This window comes from Mytilus edulis, chromosome 3 (assembly GCF_963676685.1).
Source record: "Mytilus edulis chromosome 3, xbMytEdul2.2, whole genome shotgun sequence".
NCBI classification, from domain to species: domain Eukaryota; kingdom Metazoa; phylum Mollusca; class Bivalvia; order Mytilida; family Mytilidae; genus Mytilus; species Mytilus edulis.
Window position 1 is genome coordinate 18,151,938 of NC_092346.1, and position 21,800 is coordinate 18,173,737.

Genomic DNA, 21,800 nt, shown 5'->3' on the forward strand with positions numbered 1-21,800 from the left:
CTTGACTACATATTGATTGATCATTGTTTAAACGGGTGTTACATTTTCGATTTACCTGTTTATTTATATACACTTGGTGGAAAAAATACACAGGTGCACTTTATTTAAGGTATGATTGAATTGCGTTTTAACATAATCGATAGATAAATAGATTAGATAATTTTATTAACCAATCATGGTTCCCAAAATTTGAGCTATACAATCTACTGAATTACAAAATAAAGCACAGAAAATGATTTTTTAGAATGATTAAAGTACATTGAAACTGAAATGAATACACATCATTCACAATAATCAATATTTACAATGTAGTAGCTGTTATATTGATTTCCATTTAAATGTAAGCCTAGTTAAATTTAAAGGGGCACTAGCTACGATATATATAAAAAAATAAAGTATGATTTTTTTTTTAGATCAATCATTAATCAAATTGGAATAATGAAATAATAATTTGCTTTTAGCAATCAATTTCCTTTAATTTTGTTGAAATAAGCGATTAAACATAATTTTTGACTGATTCACTTGCAAGCGAAAACGTCATCATCATTCTAACCGGTATTCATGTGAACTTCAAGTTAACCCCTAGCTAGAGATTGACAACGCATGCATTGTACGTGTACTGGTTATTTAAAGAAAAAGAATGTCAACAATGAAAGTGAAACTACGGCAAATCATTTGATTACTAATTCGATGCACATAAAATCATTCTTATATGGTTAAAAACTATGAGAAACATCTATTTTTAATCTATAAAATAAAATCAAACAGACCTATAAAATTGCAATTGCACGTGTTGGTTTAATCTATTCGTATCTTTATTTTTGTTTACATCGCTTATATGGTCATCTGAGGTCAAATCGATAGTTAATTAGATGGCGTTTGGACTAAAATACACACGAAACGAACCTATATATTATCTACCCCATGCTCTGTAAACTGTTTATTTTAGACTTTTGATAGTTTGGATAAATGTTTTACATTGTTATAAACCAAATATGAGAATTTGAGTCAAATCGGTTACAATGAATTTGACAGCTAGTGCCCCTTTAAAAAAGTTAAAGAGATTTAATATTTTACATAAAATATTCTAAATGACAACACAAGTGTCCATTTAAAGTGACACACGGTAGGTGTAGTGTCCGGTCGAGATAATGTTTTTCGGGTGAATAGGTCCACTTGTTTCGAGTGTAGATTAGTTTTTTTCGAGTAAATTTGCTTGAGACCAATCAATTTACTGGTATTTTCATTAGTTGGAATTGTTTAATTTGCGAAAATCCAAACTCAAGAACATGCCCTCTTGACTTACATGTGATGCAAATAAAATCATCATAGATACCAGTACTAAAAGTTTACACTCACGTCAGACACAAAGGACTCATCAGTAACGCTCGAATAAAAAAATGTTTATAAAAGGCCAAATAAGTTACGAAGTTGAAGACCATTGAAGACCACGAATTCCTAAAAGTTTGCCAAATACAGCTAAGGTTGTCTATTCCTTAGGTGGAAAAGCCTAAGTATTTTAAAAATTCAATGTTTTGTTTACAGTTAATTTATTATTATGAATATATCAATGATAACTCAAGTAGACACAAAAGTGCTGACTACTGGGTTGAAAAGTTCCTCTAATCCCTATATAAGTCTATAAGTCTATACCATTATTCAAATGATGACTGTGGCATGACAACGCCAACAAACTCATTTAATTAAACCATCTTATCAGTTTACACCAATACGTACAAATAAAATAAAAACAAATTGAGAGACACCTCAACAAATACTAATAACATCATTTCCAGTCTATCAAACGTAAATTTTAAACAACATATTATTCAAAATATGATTGATAGCACTAAACCGGATATTGTGATCGGAACAAAGACTTGGCTCGATTCAACAATCAAAGATATTGAAATCCTTTCCGAAGAGTACACACTATACAGAGAAGACAGAAAAAAAACCAAGCAGGATGGCGGTGTACTCATTGCAATTAAATAAGAATTTATAAGTGATGAAGTTGAAAACTTTACACCTGATGATGAATCTGAAATGGTATGGACCAAAATTGAAATTAAGTGTAGCTGATCACTTTATATATCATCCTTTTACAACCCAAAAACATATGATGAACAAAGTGGTTTGACACATCAGTTAGGAGAGCCTCTCAAATAAAAAATGCATCTACAACTAATTGCGTATCCAACAAGAAAGGACAATATATTATATCTTATGATCACAAGTTTACCAAACCAGGTCCCACGAATTGAAATCATGCCGGGAATCTCAGATCATGATATTGTGTTAATGGAATTCAAAATAACACCATCTAATCCAAAACAAGCTCAAATAGTTATAAAAAAAACCATGTGTGTCTAATCAGGCAAAATATTTTGGTTTGGTGACGATGTCGACGTCTGACAGTACACAGGCAAAATTTGCTCACATGAATTTCACATCAATCTCACGTGAAATTCACATGAAAAATTTCATGTGAGATTCACCTCAATCGAGCTTATACATGAAACTTACGTGAACATTTTCATGTGAATTTCACGTGAATTGAGATTCACATGAATCTGATGTGAAATTTTTCACATGAATATTACGTGAAATTTACAACAAAAAAATTTTGATATTTTTCATGATTTTAATTAAATTTGAAAATTTAGATGTTATTTGAATAACTCTATTTTAAAAATTCATGTGAATTTCACATGAAAAAAATTTACGTGATTTTCATGTAAAATTCACATGAGTTTCACATGAGAATCACATGAAACTCACAAAAATTGTTTTCACGTGAGTTTCACATATAAGCTCGTTTGAGGTGAAATTGATGTGAATTTCACGTGAGATTCACATGAATTTAAATTCACGTGAAATTGATGTGAGTGAAATTTGCCTGTGTAAACGGGGCATTGTAAGAGGTGAACTATCGCATTTCATTTTGAACAACTACTTATTATTATTTTTTTTTTTTGAATTTTGTATAGAGTTAGGAAGAAGATGATCCTTCGTTGCCTCTTACTAAGTATGTGCAAGGATGGCTAAAATGTTGCTGATTCTGATAGTAATTATCGCTGTTTTCTCGAGTGTAGGTGAGTTGTCTTCCTATTTGTTCTAGTCAACATAGACCAATAGTCTTAAGAGGAGCTTACCAACTTGCGCTCTATTTATATTGGATCCCATCCCTTAAAAAAATAGCGATCGTTTTGCTTTCGGTCATTTTCTTTTCGATTTGAAGTCTGGGGCCGATTTCACATAAAAACTTACCATTTAAACTGATAGTAAGTCCTGAACAATTCAGTATATTTACGATAAGTTGTGAGTTTTTTGTGAAACCGACTTCTGGTCCTTTTCTTTACAAATACTTTGTTCCACTGTACGAAATGTGCATGTTTTTTTCAGTCCCTTACACTTTGTTCCGCTATACAGAATTCGCATGTATTTTTCAGTCCCTTACACTTTGTTCCGCTATACAGAATTCGCATGTATTTTTCAGTCCCTTACACTTTGTTCCGCTATACAGAATTCGCATGTATTTTTCAGTCAACAATTTAAATACATATATATCGCCATGAGTTTCTGGCGTAAAGTTCAGATACTAGATCTAATAAATTATCTAGGAATCTTATTGATTTTTTTCTCTCAGCCCTAACCATCTCCGCTAGCCAAGGGTTACAATCCAGAGGAGGGGGATGGATCGTAACCCTTGGCTAGCGGAGATGAGCCCTAACAAGGTGCATTGGAATATAAAAGGGTCTAGATAAGGGGTCCTTCATTTCTTTATTCTATTATTTTTAGGTCGTATTTATCTATTCTTTTTTTTACCATTATTCTCCATTCTTTATAATTTAGAACCCTATTACACTCTGTGGTAATGTTAATGGTACTTATACATGTTTTAAACCAAATGGATGTAGTGTAGTCGATTATATTATAGTCTCACAATCATTGTTGTCACAATTATTATATATGAATGTAAATGAATTCATTCCATGTTTATCAGACTGCCATTGTAAAATATCTTTAAAAATCTTAGCCAACTTTGAAATAGAACGCAAGCAAAAAGGATCAATTAATTTTCCAACAAGATATATATGGGACCATGAAAGTATTATAAAATTTCAAGAAACATTTTGTAAAATGAAATTAAAAGTTTTATGAATGAAAAACTTGAGCTTACCCCAGAAAACATAGATTTATACACCAGTAAAGTCCACACGATTTTTGATAAAGTATGTAAAGCATCCTTGAGAAAGAAAAAAAAAGAAAACTCACAGAAAATAATAAAAAATGGTTTGATCAAGATTTGGAACAACTTAAAAAAATTGTCACAGAAAAGGGCAATTTAATGTCAAAATTTCCAAAAGACCCAATCGTACGGGGCTCTTTTTTTAAGACAAATAAACAATACTCAAAACTGAGGAGAAAAAAGAAAAAAGAATTCAAACAGCTTATCTTAGGTCGCTTGGACAATTTGGAAACCGAAAACCCAAAAGAATACTGGTCTCTGGTAAACTCCTTAAGAGATGAACAAAAAAATAATAACACAAACAATATAGATGGAGATAATTGGTTCAAATATTTTTTCTAATTTGGCATCTGTTTCTCCAAATCTGTCAAACAAAGTAAATGAAATTACAGAAAAACTAAAGAAATTAGAAAAAAATGTTGGAAGTTTTATTCCACTTGATTTTGAAATTTCTTTGTCTGAATTACAAAAGGCTTTAAAAAAAGCTCAAATCCGGAAAGAGTCCTGGATTGGACAACATACATTTTGTAAGTAATGAAATGTTGAAAGTGCCACAATCCCACATGGTCCCATGTTTTCTAAAACTATTCAATGCAATATTTAGATGTGGTCACTATCCGAAGTCTTGGTCTCAAAGTTTTATATGCCCTTTGTACAAATCTGAAGATCCCAATAAACCTGAAAATTATAGAGGCATAGCAATTAATAATAGTATTGGCAAACTGTTTAACATTATTTTAAACACCAGACTTGATAATTTTCTGTCTGAAAACGGGATTATACATCAAACTCAAATTGGGTTTTCTAAGAAATCCAGGACTTCAGATCATGTCTTTGTTCTAAAATGCATTATTGATAAATATTTAAATTGTGGTAGCAAAAAACTATATACATGTTTTGTGGACTTTCGTAAAGCCTTTGATAAAGTGCTTCACGTTGGTATCATGTTGAAATTGTTAGAGGGAAATATTGATGTTTTTTTCTATAGAATTCTAAATAGTATGTATACCAATGACAGACTCTGTGTGAGGGTAGATAATAAAATAACTGATTTTTTTTAGTTCAAAAGTTGGAGTCCGACAAGGGGGTATTTTAAGTCCTAACCTGTTTAATTTTTTCTTTCATAAACGATTTGCCCAAAGCTTTAGAGGACAACTGTGACTGTTTACAATTAAATAATAAATGTGTACCTTTCCTTCTCTATGCGGATGACCTGGTGTTATTTTCAGATAATAAAAAGGGGTTACAAACCCAACTTAATATTTTATACCAATATTGTGATGACTGGTGTCTTGAAATAAACACAAAGAAAACACAAATTATAATCTTTAATAAAAATGGGAGACTACTGTCAGATGAATTTAATGTAGGTGCAAACAGAATAGAGTGTGTGAAATTCTATAAATACTTGGGATTAGTTCTTACTAATACTGGAAAATTTAATGCAGCTAGAAAAAACCTATATGATAAAGGACTAAAGGCTTCTTTTAAATTTTACAAAAACATTAAGTCATGTTCTCCATCTATTAAGACTTTACTTCATATATTTGATCACACCATCAAACCAATAGCTTTATATGGCTGTGAAATATGGAGTATGTTAAATTTGACTCCAAAAAGAAGAGCCATGCATCTTTTTGAAATCTTCAAAGATTGGGAACCTGATAAATTAAATCTTAAATTTTGCAAATATGTACTTGGTGTCTCCAAAAATTGCACAAATATTGGAGTTATATCAGAGCTAGGTAGATTTCCTTTATATATTAACATAGTAATTCAAATGTTTATGTATTGGCACCGCCTTGAAAACTCGCCCACTGATCTCTTAAGTGATGCTTGTATTGAAAGCTCCTCTGATAAAGCTGTGGCTAATCAATCGTGGTATGCAAACATAAAGTTTTTTAGTGAAAAACTTGGTTCAAATTTAGCACTTTGTAAAAAACTCAATAAAAATAAATTCAAAATTTTACTTTGGTAATGTACCAGACACAAGTTGGTTCCTTTTTCCTTTTTCCTTTTTCGATATTCAAATTTTGAAAAATATTACAAGTCCAAACTGAATTTTTTTTTTCCTTCAAAATATTTTTTCCTTCAAAATTTTTTTTCCTAAAAAATGTTTTTTTCCCTCAAAATTTTTTTTCCTCAAATTTTTTTTTTCCTCAAAATTTTTTTTTCCTCACAATTTTGTTTCCTCAAATTTTTTTTCCTCAATTTTTTTTCCTCAAATTTTTTTTTTCCTAAAAATATGTTTCCTCAAAAAGTTTTTCTTCAAATTTTTTTTTCGTTTCCTTATTCGTTTTTTTTTTCCTTTTTCGATTATCATCCTTATTCGATTTCCATTTCCTTATTCGATTTTCATTTCCTTATTCGGTTTCTTTTTCCTTTTTCAATATTCATTTCCTTATTCGGTTTCTATTTCCTTATTCAGTTTCTATTTCCTTATTGGATTTTCATTTCCTTATTCGATTTCCATTTCCTAATTGGATTTTCGTTTCTTTATTCGATTTCCATTTCCTTATTCGATTTTCATTTCCTAATTCGGTTTCTTTTTCCTTTTTCAATATTCATTTCCTTTTTCGGTTTCTAGTTCCTTATTCGGTTTCTATTTCCTTATTGGATTTTCATTTCCTTATTCAATTTCCATTTCCTTATTCGGTTTCTTTTTCCTTATTCGGTTTCTTTTTCCTTATTCGGTTTCATTTTCCTTTTTCAATATTCATTTCCTTTTTCGGTTTCTATTTCCTTATTCGGTTTCTATTTCCTTTTTCGATTTTCATTTCCTTATTCGGTTTCCATTTCCTTTTTCGATATTCAAATTTTGAAAAATATCACAAGTCCAAATTGAATTTTTTTTTTCCTGCAAATTTTTTTTTCCTCAAATTTTTTTTTCCTCAAAATTATTTTTTCCTCAAATTTTTTTTTTCCTCAAAATTTTTTTTCCTCAAAATTTTTTTTTCCTCAATTTTTTTTTCCTCAAAATTTTTTTCCTCAATTTTTTTTTCCTCAAAATATTTTTCCTCAAAGTTTTTCTTAAAATTTTTTTTTTTTCTTAATCGTTTTCTTTTTCCTTTTTCGATTATCATCCTTATTCGATTTCCATTTCCTTATTGGATTTTCATTTCCTTATTCGGTTTTCTTTTCCTTATTCGGTTTCTTCTTCCTTTTTCAATATTCATTTCCTTTTTCGGTTTCTATTTCCTTATTCGGTTTCTATTTCCTTATTGGATTTTCATTTCCTTTTTCGATTTTCATTTCCTTATTCAATTTTCATTTCCTTATTCGGTTTCTTTTTCCTTTTTCATTATTCATTTCCTTTATCGGTTTCTATTTCCTTATTCAGTTTCTATTTCCTAATTGGATTTTCATTTCCTTATTCGATTTCCATTTCTTATTCGATTTTCATTTCCTAATTCGGTTTCTTTTTCCTTTTTCAATATTCATTTCCTTTTTCGGTTTCTAGTTCCTTATTCGGTTTCTAGTTCCTTATTCGGTTTCTATTTCCTTATTGGATTTTCATTTCCTTATTCAATTTCCATTTCCTTATTCGGTTTCTTTTTCCTTATTCAGTTTCTTTTTCCTTTTTCAATATTTATTTCCTTTTTCGGTTTCTATTTCCTTATTCAGTTTCTATTTCCTTTTTCGATTTTCATTTCCTTATTCGGTTTCCATTTCCTTTTTCGATATTCAAATTTTGAAAAATATTATAAGTCCAAACTGAATTTTTTTTTTCCTTCAAATTTTTTTTTCCTCAAATTTTTTTTTCCTCAAAATTTTTTTTTCCACAAAATTTTTTTCCTCAAAATTTTTTTTTCCTCAAAATTTTTTTTCCTCAAATTTTTTTTTTCCTCATAATTTTTTTTTCCTCAAAATTTTTTTTTCCTCATTTTTTTCCCTCAAAATTTTTTTTTCCTCAATTTTTTTTTATTTTTTTTTCCCTCAAAATAAATTTATTTTTCGTTTTCTTATTCGTTTTCTTTTTCCATTTTCGATTATCATTCCTTTTTCGGTTTCTTTTTCCTTTTTCGATTTTCATTTCCTTATTCGGTTTCTATTTCCTTATTTAGTTTCCATTTCCTTTTTCGATATTCAAATTTTAAAAAAATATTACAATTCCAAACTGAATTTTTTTTCTTTCAAAATTTTTTTTCCTCAAAATTTTTTTCACAAGACTTTTTGTCGTTCGTTGCCTTATTCGTTTTCTATTTCCTTTTTTCGATTTTCATTTCCTTATTCGGTTTCGATTTCGATTTTGAAGTGGCTGCTAATAGGCTTTAATTTGGTGTATAATATGAGCAGATGGGTTAAGGCAGTCCGTTCAATTATTCAAAATAAGCCATTTCTCAAAGTTCATGCGTATTTCGATATTTAAGTCCGTCGGTTTCCCGGTTTCCCGAGTTACTATATTGGATAGGGACATGAATTTTGCCTTGCATCAGGTAACCTACGAACCTCTCAAAGAGTTGTTGTAAGGGTTCTTAACGTACAAAGAGCATGATTTTCTCTTAACACGAGGCATCGGACTTAATCTATCTTAAATATGTATTTGTTTCTAATAAAATGCATAGTTTCAGCTTTCGCGTATACAGTACGCATGTGTTGTACTATGTTTAAGATGAAACTGACAATTGGTTAATTTAATAGACCTTTACAGTCCTTGTTTTACCGTTTTTAAACAACAACTAGAAGTTTTTAACGACCTTGACTGGCTATTAAAACATTTAATTGTTGTATCAGAATTGTGAATTTAAAAGACCTTCACAGTCCTTGTTACACATTTGTGTAAAAGGTTTTGTATTTATGTTTATCATAATATACATTTTCAATAAGGCCGATTTTATATGTTAAAATAGCTCTTATTCTATCATGGTTTTGAAAGCCTACCCCAAAAAATTGCCAACTTATTCAATTTAAACTGTTGTATCTGTATAACAGGCGATTATTTGAAAAAAATATGGAAATATTTTATTTTTAGCTTGTTTATGTCTGTGCTATTTCAAGGGAAACAAATCTTAATCACAAACCGTTCGTTGCAACGGTTACTACTTGTAACGGTTGTTTGAAAGCATAATCGAGTACACACAATGTCGTTTGTTATGAACGTTGCGAAATATATTGATTATATACCTTTTGTTCCTCTCTTAATACGCTTTCGAATGAGGTATAAAGTTTATCTGTAAATACGGGCTGAAGGGTCACAGCAGTCCATTCAATTATTCAAAATATCCATTTCATTATTCAAAATTGGCTATTTCCTAATTTTCACGCGTGTTTTTGGTATTTAGGTCCTCCGTAACCCCTCTAATGGTCATTGCCGCACATATTGTTTATTATCAGTGTATTTCTCTATCAATAAGCTTTTTATTGGTGTATAATTTTTATCGTAATTAGGAGCTGACGGGTTGCAGCAGTCCGTTCCATTATACAAAATAAGCTATTTCTCAATGTTCACGCGTATTTCGATATTAAGTCCGTCGGTTCTCCTCTTATATGCGTTGCGGAACATATTGACTATATTATTTTTGCTCCTCTCTTAATAAGCTTACGAATGAGTTATACGGTTTATCTATTATTCGGGGCTGAAGGGTAACAGCAGTCCATTCAATTATTCAAAATATCCATTTCATTATTCAAAATTGGCTATTCCTTAATTTTCACGCGTGTTTTGTCATTTAGGTCCTCCGTGACCTCTAATGGTCATTGCTGCACAATCAACTTGTTTTATCTTTAACCAGAGGATGAAGAATAGCAAAGGTCCAGAGAAAATAAAAAAAGACAACGTAGAGTATTTTAATTTTGATATATATATATATATGTTTTGGTATTCAGGTTGTCCATACATGGAATTTCTTTTAAAAATAGTTAAGAAAAAGCCATAACTTTATATCCTCCGAAACTAAATAAATAAATAAAGTTAAAGATTTACAGAGTGTTTTTTTATAATAATTTGAATGATCGTTTGATAACACTAAAATGACGAATTTTGAAAATACGGAATTTAGCTACAGTGTCAGTTATTTTTATTTCACTATTCACCGCTCCAACTTGAATAATGAAACCTAAACTATTTCATCATTCATTACTTAACATTGAATAGTGAATAGTGAACTAGTTCATTATTCATTATTGAATTTTGAATAATGAATAATGAATAATGGACGTACTTCAGCGCGGTAAAAATGACAAGTATGATGGATTTTTTTCTGTGCCCGGTAAAAAGACCACCTACATAATGTAGTGTTCTAGTACTTCCCAGATCTATGGACAAACCGACAGGCAGGACGGAACACTCTTAGTTAATCATATGTACATACCACCTAAAACTTCATTTTTGAGGGATTATATATATTCATACAACCTCTAGTAACTTACCCTGTATTTCACTTTAAATGTGTCTCGTTTTATACTAATGTATAAGTGAAATAGTCGGGCAATCCATGACAGATTTTGCCAAGTAGCCTTTGCCAGCTGTTAAATTGTTCATATTGCCTCGCATATGTGTGTCTTCTATGCCACATACAACTGTGACGATATTGACGTTAGCAAACAATTCTGCTCAAACCGGTGCTAGGGACTGTCTTTCAACTTTCATTGAAACGAGAATGATTTCTCTGTGTAAAAGATCTCAATGTATTTGTCAAGAGAACAGCAATAAAGACGCTGTTTCTTTACTGCAAATGTATTGTGTATATGTCTTGATTTTGATGTCGGGCAAACTTATGAAAGAAAACGGAAACACCAAAATCAGTATTTTTTTTTTAATTTGTTAAGGCGCATAACCCTAGACTGGTATAAATGACGCCACCAAAATTCAAATGTGATCTGCATTTTGTTGTGATACGGATTGTGTATAAGTTTCTTAACATTTTGTTGAGGCAAACTCAAGATAAAAGAACAAAAACTAATTTCTTGACGTACGGACATACACACAGACAAAGCTGGAAAAACTTAATGCCCCCTCCACTATAAGTCATATTTCATTGAAAAACCCGATGTTTTCATCACTTAGTAACGATAATTGCTATCTCTATCCTATTCTTTTTTATTTATATAAAGTTCCGGAAAAAATTTCCCTAACCGATATTAATCAGAGTCTTTTAAATAACTAGAAGGAATTCCGATCTTTATATAGAAAATTATTGACCTGGCTACTGAGGTTGTCATTTGTCGCTTCTGTACAAGGAGTCAAAAACGGGGCATGTAATATCAAAATCGGGAATACCCTGGCATTTCATAATCTATCATGTATTGTTACGTAGGGACATTTGTTCTTACGAAACAGCTTATAAATGCACATCTTATACAGGGGCAGATCCAGCCATTTTAAAAAGGGAGCGGGTTCCAACTATATGTCCCTATTCAAATGCATTGATCGGCCGAAAAAGGGAGGTTCCAGCCCCCGGAACCCCCTTCTGGATCCGCCACTGTTACAACATTTTGATGTCTCATATAGACTTTACAGTTCGTTTTTCATTGTATACTAGAAAGATCTCATTTTTGTCTGAATTGGTGAACCCTTTTTAAACGATAAAGAGTAATAAGGAAATGAAAATTGAATAAGGAAATAGAAACTGAATAAAGAAATAGAAACCCAATAAGGAAATGGAAATCTAATATTATAACAATGAAATAAAAACCCAATAAGGAAATAGAAACCGAACAAGGTATGAAAATCGAATAAGGAAATGAAAATTGAATTAGGAAATAGAAACCGAATAAGGAAATGAAAATTGAATAAGGAAATAGACATCAAATAAGGAAATAGAAACCGAATAAGTTAAAAGTTACCGAATAAGGAAATGAAAATCGAATAAGGAAAAAGAAACCGAACAAGGAATGTTATTACATTGGTTGCAATGAATTACATTGATTTCCCAGTTAAATAAAAACCGATAATTTCACATGTGAAATAAACGTGGTTATTTCACTCTCTGACGTCATACAATAAGTACCGATTATCAGCATGTTGATATCGTAAAATATCAGCTGCGAGACATAATATGAAGCTTTTTGTCGAGTGAGCGTAGCGAACGAGATCAACAAGCCTTCATATAATGTCAAGCAGCTGATATTTTACAATATCAATATGCAGATAATCTGATAATCGATTTATCGGGCTATATTTGCGTGTTTCAGAAGTGTTTTCTTTGTTTCACCAGCACACAAAAGATGACTTGATAAGTTCGGGTCAAAGTTATTAACGTCGGTTCAAACATTATGACGTCGCTGATATGTCAGGGTCAAAGTTATTAAGGCCGGGTCAACGTATTTGACGTCAAAAAGACATGATACGGAATAATATTATTAATTTGTATATTTTAACAAATTTGATTCGTTAAGGGATAGTCACATGTTAATCTATATTTTCGAAGGTAGAGAGAAAACGGCGGATAGCAAACAGCATATTGTACGGCAAAAAGCATATTGCCCGGTTATTTTTAGAAAATATAAAAACCGATAAACTTTGTGACGTCATGTATTGAATTTCAGGATATTGTTAAACGATCTTAACGTTTTGAAACGTATGATATCTGTGATCGATTATTTGACGGAAAAAATCTTCAAATACTTAAGATGACAAACAAACAAAAAAAAAGCAATTGAAATAACAACTATTATTCCATATTGATAAAACTTTAGTAGGTTTTTCTATATGAATGGGATTTTGAATAAATAAGCATATTCACCTGCGGAAAAGGATATTCACCGCGCATAACGTCGCGTGCTTTTACCTGCACTATTTTGGTAAAAAAAAACGATTGATGTACAATTGGTTTTGGTTAATAATGCCATAACATACATTTCTCTCGGAATATGGAATAAAACAATTACTGTCTTTTGTTTCGGTAAATATGTGGTTTATTGACTTTTGAAAAACTGATATTCACTTCGGCCGTTGGCCTCAGTGAATATCAGTTTTTCAAAAGTCAATAAAACTACACATTTACCTCATCAAAAGACAGTAATTGTATATTATTCCATATTGATGAAACTTTAGTAGGTTTTTCTATATGAATGGGATTTTGAATAAATAAGCATATTCACCTGCGGAAAAAGGATATTCACCGCGCATAACGTCGTAAAAATTTTGAGGAAAAAAAAATTTGAGGAAAAAAAATTTTGAGGAAAAAAAAATTTTGAAGAAAAAAAAATTTGAAGGAAAATAAAAAAAATCAGTTTGGACTTGTAATATTTTTCAAAATTTGAATATCGAAAAAGGAAATGGAAACCGAATAAGGAAATGAAAATCGAAAAAGGAAATAGAAACCGAATAAGGAAATAGAAACCGAAATTGAAAAAAGAAAAAGACACCGAATAAGGAAAAAGAAACCGAATAAGGAAAAAGAAACCGAATAAGGAAATGGAAATTGAATAAGGAAATGAAAATCCAATAAGGAAATAGAAACCGAATAAGGAACTAGAAACCGAAAAAGGAAATGAATATTGAAAAAGGAAAAAGAAACCGAATTAGGAAATGATAATCGAATAAGGAAATAGAAACCGAATAAGGAAATAGAAACCGAAAAAGGAAATGAATATTGAAAAAGGAAAAAGAAACTGAATAAGGAAATGAAAATCGAATAAGGAAATGGAAATCGAATAAGGAAATGAAAATCCAATAAGGAAATAGAAACGGAATAAGGAAATAGAAACCGAATAAGGAAATGAATAAATCAAATAAGGAAACGAAAATCCAATTAGGAAATAGAAACCGAATAAGGAAATAAAAACCGAAAAAGGAAATGAATATTGAAAAAGGAAAAAGAAACCGAATAAGGAAATGAAAATCGAATAAGAAAATGGAAATCGAATAAGGAAATGAAAATCCAATAAGGAAATAGAAACTGAATAAGGAAATAGAAACCAAATAAGGAAATGAATATTGAAAAAGGAAAAAGAAACTGAATAAGGAAATGAAAATTGAATAAGGAAATGGAAATCGAATAAGGAAATGAAAATCCAATAAGGAAATAGAAACCGAATAAGGAACTAGAAACCGAAAAAGGAAATGAATATTGAAAAAGAAAAAAAAACGAATTAGGAAATGATAATCGAATAAGGAAATGAATATTGAAAAAGGAAAAAGAAACTGAATAAGGAAATGAAAATTGAATAAGGAAATGGAAATCGAATAAGGAAATGAAAATCCAATAAGGAAATAGAAACCGAATAAGGAAATAGAAACCGAAAAAGGAAATGAACATTGAAAAAGGAAGAAGAAACCGAATAAGGAAAAGAAAATCGAATAAGGAAATGAAAATCGAATAAGGAAATGGAAATCAAATAAGGATGATAATCGAAAAAGGAAAAAGAAAACGAATAAGGAAATGACAAAAAATTTTTGAAGAAAAACTTTTTGAGGAAAAATATTTTGAGGAAAAACAAAATTTGAGGAAAAAAATTTTGAGGAAAAAAAATTGAGGAAAAAAAAATTGAGGAAAAAAAATTTTGAGGAAAAAAAAATTTTGAGGAAAAAAAAATTTGAGGAAAAAATTTTTTTTGAGGAAAACAAATTTTGAAGGAAAAAAAAAAATTCAGTTTGGACTTGTAATATTTTTCAAAATTTGAATATCGAAAAAGGAAAAAGGAAAAAGGAACCAACTTGTGTCTGGTAGAAAACCAATCAAAACTGATTTTTTAACATATTGGAGCCGTCAAAAAGACTTAATTAAAAAAGATGATCACAGTAAATTGAGCAACTACTTTAAATTTAAACATAATTTCACTTTTGAAGATTACTTCAATATTAAGAACAGAGATAAGAGAGTTATACTAACTAGATTTAGAATAAGTAATCATTGTCTCCGCATAGAGAGAGGCCGTTACGAACGAAAAATTGATGACCATGGAAAAAATATTACACTGCCAAGATCAGAGAGAACATGTCAGTTTTGTTCAATGAACTCGGTTGAAGACGAAGAGCATTTTTTATTTAAATGTACCCTTTATAATAAGGAAAGAAAAACCTTTCTGGATGAACTCTTTGAAAAATACCCATATTTATCCCAAATATCCGATAGTAATCTGCTTATTTGGTTTATGTCAAACGATAGCCTTCATTTTAACTCTAAATTATGTGAATTGCTATCCTCATTTTACAGAATGAGAAACTAAATATTTGCTTAACTGAAACTTATAAAACTTATTTATAGTCTTCACCAGTTCATTGTAGCATTATATACTTGAATTGTTCTTTTCTGGGCAGTAAGAGTTATCCTTCGTTCCATATATATACAATGTAGCCAACTGACTCTCCTCACAAAAAAAACATTTGTAATGGTATTTTTATCTGTATTTTTTTCCTTTACATGTTGTACTGTAAAATCAATCATCCTTAATCAGAACGATAGTTGTATGTGTGAGTGTATGCGAGTGGGAGAGAAAGGCTTTTTTTTTTTTTTTTTTACTTTATGTGATTACATGCTTGTTATGAGCCCTATGATTAGGAAATAAAATATCTTCATCTTTATCTTTATTCTTTATAGTTTAGAGCCCTATTACTCTCTATTCTTTATTGTTTGCCCTATTTTATCATATTCTTTAATCGTTTTTAGGCGTTTATTCTGCAGATTTCAGTGCCCATTATTCTTTATTCTTTATAGTTCAGAACCCTATTACTCTCTATTCTGAGTTTAGAACCCTAATTATTCTCTATTCTTTTGTTTTGCCCTATTTTCCCCAATTCTTTAATCTTTTTAGGCGTTTATTCTGCAGATTTCAATGCCTATCATTCTTAATTCTTTATAGAATGAAATTCAAAACAGTGTGGCTGTGGCCATTGATTGACACATTAAATTCATCCATTGACTGAGACAATTTACGTGAACGTTTGTCTGTAACGACCACTGTTCACGACGTACCTACGATAGACATTTAAACTGTGGGGTCACCAAAGGTTTCTTAACGCCTTTAATTATAGAATAATTCGAAAAATTAATCAGGAATAACCTTTATGTTTTGATTTATATAATTGATATAAATCAAAACATCGTGTTATTTCTGATTAATTTTTCGAATTACTTTATTAAGGTGTTGAGAACCTTTGGTGACCCCATAGTTTAATAAATTGTCCCAGTCAATGAATGAATTTAATGTGTCAATCAATGGCCACAGCCACACTGTTTTGAATTTCATTCTAGTTTAGAACCCTATTACTCTTTATTCTTTATTTTTTGCCCTATTTTCCTCTATTCTTCAATTTTTTACGACGTTTATTCTGTAGATTTTAATGCCCATTATTCTCTATTCTGTAAACCTCATCAAGACTCTCTTATACGTCTTTGATTAAATCCAAACAGCAGTATACAAAAATAATGATAAGTTGTTTTTATAATGTATGCAAAGTAATTTTAAGTTTGCCAAATATTGATACGGAGCTCCAAATAAACAAAACTCGGCGTAGCTTATCAGAAGAATTACTTGCAATAAAAACTTTACAGAGACACCAATAGACATGTATGGCAACCCGCTAAAATGATCAAACTATTATATCTATGATTTATACGTGTAATTATTTATATTAGATCGTTAAAACATATATAAAATAACTTGTGATAGTAAAAAATGCTATGTTTTTATCAATTATAACCTATTTAATTCATTTGCAAAAGGCACCATATTTGCTTGAACTAACCGCAGTCTCAGATAAAAGAAAAAAAAATCGTACATATCAGTATACTTTTGACCATACGCGTACGACATGTGTATCTATTAACTTGACCTACTTTTTAATATTATGCAGTTCGACCGTCTGCGTATACAGTACAAATACTCACATGGTCTGGAACATATATTACAACATATTCATTAAGCTAGGTTTATACTGCCTATAATATCAACTCGATCTCTACACGATCTTTTCCCGATCAATTCGACCGCTATTCGACGAATTTTTGATCTCTTCTCGAGTGATTGGCTTCACAATCCTTACTGGAATGTTTCTAACATGTCAAAAACTCTCGGATAGAAATTCAGATCGATGACGACCAAGGTAAACCATCCAAAGTGAAACATGGTTGTCAATTGAGTCAGGCCAGTCTCTCGATCGCTTTATTTGTCTTAATCGTGATTGGTCGAGTTGGTCTGATCGGCAGTGTGAACCTAGTTTTAATAGATATAGGAAGATGTGGTGTGAGTGCCAATGAGACAACTCTCCATACAAATAACAATTTAAAAAGTAAACCATTATAGATTAAAGTACGGCCTTCAACACGGAGCCTTAGCTCACACCGAACAACAAGCTATAAAGGGCCCCAAAATTACTAGTGTAAAATCATTCAAACGGGAAAACCAACAGTCTAATCTATATAAACAAAACGAGAAACGAGAAACACGTATATATTACATAAACAAACGACAACAACTGTACATCAGATTCCTGACTTAGGACAGGTGCAAACATTTGCAGCGGGATTAAACGTTTTAATGGATCCAAACCTTCTCCCTTTTTCTGAAACAATAGCATAACATCACAACAAAGAAAAACATACTAGCATGTATATATATATAATTACATAATTAATACATTGCAGAAGCAGAAAGTTACGAATGTAAGTTAAAGAGACATAAGGCCCATCGAAACCCAAGAGATAATTATCTTGATTATCAATCGGAAAAATTGAATCGGGAAAATGGCATAGAGAAAGAAAAACAACCGAGTGACGAAGAGTGTGAAAAAGAAAGGAAATTAGACAGACAAACAAGCTACCAGACTCCTAAACGGCTATCAATTTCAGAAACGTTCTATGGCTTGTTTATAATTCTTGTATTGGCTGGCCCTGTAGTTTTTCTAATCTTGTTCGTCGCCAACAAGTATGGCAGTGTAGGAGCACGACCAAATACGCAGCCAGAACAAACGTGGGAATCAGCTCATAGGATGCAAAGGAGTAACACTGATTTTATGGAACATATGGCCATGTCAAAAAGGCAACAAGAGAAAAGAGACAGAATTTATAAATTCACACAGAACGGATTAAGTCACAGAGCATAATTTAGACACTGCATTGTTGAAGTATTGCGTTTGCATTATTTGACGTAAACCATGTGCTAACTACACCTTATAGATACTTAGTCCAATCCGAAAAAATCACCCAGTCACTCAGACAACTTACTCTTTGGGCCAAGTGACGCAAGAACAAAGATCATAAGTAAAACTCTGGGTCGGAAATCGTGTACAAAGTGAATATTTTGTGAAATATGTATAGTTCTATTTTTAAATAAAATGGTCCAATTTAAAGTTAGAAAATGCTTTGTTTGAAGTGATTACAATATGGTTTAAACATAAATCTTTGGCATTTTTTGTGCACAGTACATTAATTCAAGATTTTTCAAGAGGGTCCCAGATACATGTACCTTGAACTGATTGAAAGAGTTGTGTAATTGCGTGAAACCTCATGTATATTGGTTACTCAAAAAATTACAGCGCCCCCTTACGGCCATTGTCCTCCAGATGTTAATTTAGCGATCGAAGAGAGTGAAATTTGACGACTGGATTATTTCGGTAAATCTTTTCTTTTCGATCTAAAGCAAACTTCGTAAAAGGTATCATACGCCAGTATAGTTAATTTATTAGAGATACACAAGTGAACTGAGTTTTCTGAAACACTAACTGTATTCACACTGAGACTACTATACCACATAGTAGTCTCAGATTCACATAAGTACTTAAAGATGATATTTTGAAAATGAACTTTATGTGTATGGCTCTGATCTGACTGTAGTTTAAGATCTAAAAACTGAAACAGTTAAATTCATATTTATGATTTATGCCGCTGTTGTTAGATTAAATTCCAACTCCTTCGGGCAAAGTTGATCTAAGAACAGGGGCTTTCTATACTAGAAAGCACTTGCTTGTAATTATTTTCCGATCCTCAGTTTTACGTCCCTTTCAAAAGCTTCACGAATTGTTGATTTTTTTTGTTTTTTTTGGGGGGGGGGGGGGGGGGGCTCGCCTGCGGATGACAATACGAATAAACCGCTTCGAACGTACTACATTTATAATATGATGTTTTCATTTGGAAATAAGAATGTTTGTCCTTACAAGATGGATTTTCACATGTTTTGCAATTTTGACTGTATCTTTATAATTATGATAAATAGAGGAAAACCGCAAATGTCAAAATTATTAGCAGTACAGGGTCTACCAATAAATTACATTTAGTTAATATTTGACAATTCTTTGTTACCGAATTATTTTTATTTCTAGACAAGTCTTTGTAATTCATCATAGTTCACTGTTATGGAAAGACGACTCTTTGTGACTACTGTGCAATATATATGCAAAGAAAAAAGTCAAAATTGAAATGCATCGCTCTTTCAGATTTTGTAAACGGAAGCTGTATCATACAATGCATCACTACTATCATCGCAGATTTTACTCGACACTATCATGATTCCTGTTTCTCTGTTGATGTTTATTCCCCAAGGACTTTTGATTCCATCAGACTCGGACAATATTGTTTTACAGGTTTGACCATCTGGTGATACAACAACAATACTGTTATTTCTTTTAGAGGCGATATAAACAAAGCCATTCTTGTCTAATGTAAGTCCTTGTATATTGCTAACGTAGTCATGTGGCATATTAAATGTCCAAAGATGATCTCCATTGATTTCGTAACACTCTACAGTGTTTTCAAAGGTGATATAGACATTTCCTTTGTATAATGAAACACAATTTCCGACCACCTCTAAATTTGATTGAGACATATCATCCAGATTCACTATGGAAGATTCCCTCACACTGCATATAATCAATTTTTGACCATCACTAGTTACTCCCTTACAATAATGAGAAAGTGCAATAGTTTGAATAATTTCATTCTTTTCTATATCCACCAGTACCGTCTTGTATGCTGCACCTAATGTGACAGCCACTGTATTATTTTTAACAAAGCAAACATCACCTGGATAATTTGTGAATGTGACTACTTCTCTGATAAAGATGGCGTCATTACCGAACAGCAGCAGGCGTTTGTAATCGAAATCAGATACTATGAATCTACCATCAGGTAATGATAGACAGACCTGTATATTTAAATTTTTCATGTCGTCTGGTATTGCCAGTCGTCTCAACAAGGATGGCCCAATTTGTTCAATTCCAGGTATATTTTGAATCATCTGCTGCGCTTCATCTGTTCTTCCGTTCATATTGGATTATGGTTCTTGGATAGTCTTGATTTTCTGTGAGATTTTTCAGTCTCCTAAAAAACCTAGCTCACATTCTGTGCATGGAGATTTCATTATCACGACCAACGACCAACATATTTCACCGATGAGCCCATATTCTGAAATGTACAATTATTTTCTCTCTCAAAGCAATTTTCAGAATTCAGAAAAAATAGTTTTCCTCTAGATATGACCTTATATTAAAGAATATTAAATGTTTGTGTTTTTAATATAAATTATTTTTTTTAGAACTTGACCGAGTCAGATTTTTTGCAGCATTTACTAAAAGATCTTCACTGAAGTCCTTGAACTAATCAAAACTGACATTAGTCTCAATTTTTGTACCGTTGGTAGTTGTTTCAATTCTTAAACAGTCTTACTCTATGCTACCTTTAGGCCAAAAGATGTAGTTTCTAGCTTTGAGGCACAAGGAATGATCAATAAAGTTATCTCATTGATTGGAAAAATGATTTTTGATTGAATAGGAAATTGGATAGGCTCAGAGCCTGTGTCGCTCGCCTGCATCTTTAATATTTGCCACTTCTTTTGGAAAGAATCATCATTTGATAGCTCTATAAAGAGTTAAATGACAATTTCAATCATGTCTATTTGTTGTTCTTTCCTGCTGATAATTTTTCATATTTAAAGTTTCTATTCATCTATTATAGTTATATAATAAGCAAAAATAGAGAAATCGTCATTTTATGATCGGGTTGTTGTCTCTTACGCCAAGTTCAAATAGAAATCGAGTTCTGACTAGAGTTCCATATCAACGGTAAATAATTTTGAAGAGTAAGGTCGCTAGATTACCGGAAGTACAAGACCCCTACTCTGAATATGTTTACATTCAAGTTTGATTGAATTAACATAATAACACCCGGGATATCGAATCGATCTCAAGGAACCCTGCCACTACCCAGGGCTCCTCTAGTGTTAATGGCAGGAAAACTATATGCACATGTATATCCAATCATAACAGGTGTTATATATGACCATGTCAATCCCATCTACTCTAGCTATCCATTCGAACTTGGACTTACACATTCCCCGTTTCCATTCTCAAGTTTATACCAGACAATAGGCAATAAATAAAAAAAAATGTTAAAAATATCATCAAAGGGCAAAAACTCCAAAACATGAGTCAACTGAAGATTTCGGTCATTATGGCTTATTTGTTGATCTTCGCTTGCTAACCATTTTTGCTATTTTAAGTTTTATCGTCAGTGGACCATACATGCGCTTACTCTGGTGGTAATGTCTTGATCGGTGTTGGCTGGGAACAGTATATCTAGTTAATATATATGTTCCTGGTGCTGGTAATACATTTTTTTGGGATAAAAATTGCATTGACAATTGAATTATTTTAACATTGTTTCATCCTTAC

The 21,800-nt window shown here is 31.3% G+C and overlaps 1 protein-coding gene across 1 annotated transcript; it reads left to right on the plus strand.

Annotated features, from left to right (window-relative positions):
• On the plus strand, nucleotides 1-18,494 carry LOC139515936 (uncharacterized). Its single transcript, XM_071305706.1, has 3 exons — nucleotides 1-109; nucleotides 2,991-3,095; nucleotides 17,782-18,494. Exons 2-3 carry the CDS (start codon nucleotides 3,041-3,043, stop codon nucleotides 18,237-18,239), a joined length of 513 nt encoding a protein of 170 aa, XP_071161807.1. The 5' UTR covers nucleotides 1-109; nucleotides 2,991-3,040; the 3' UTR covers nucleotides 18,240-18,494.
• The last annotated feature ends 3,306 nt before the right edge of the window (nucleotides 18,495-21,800 follow it).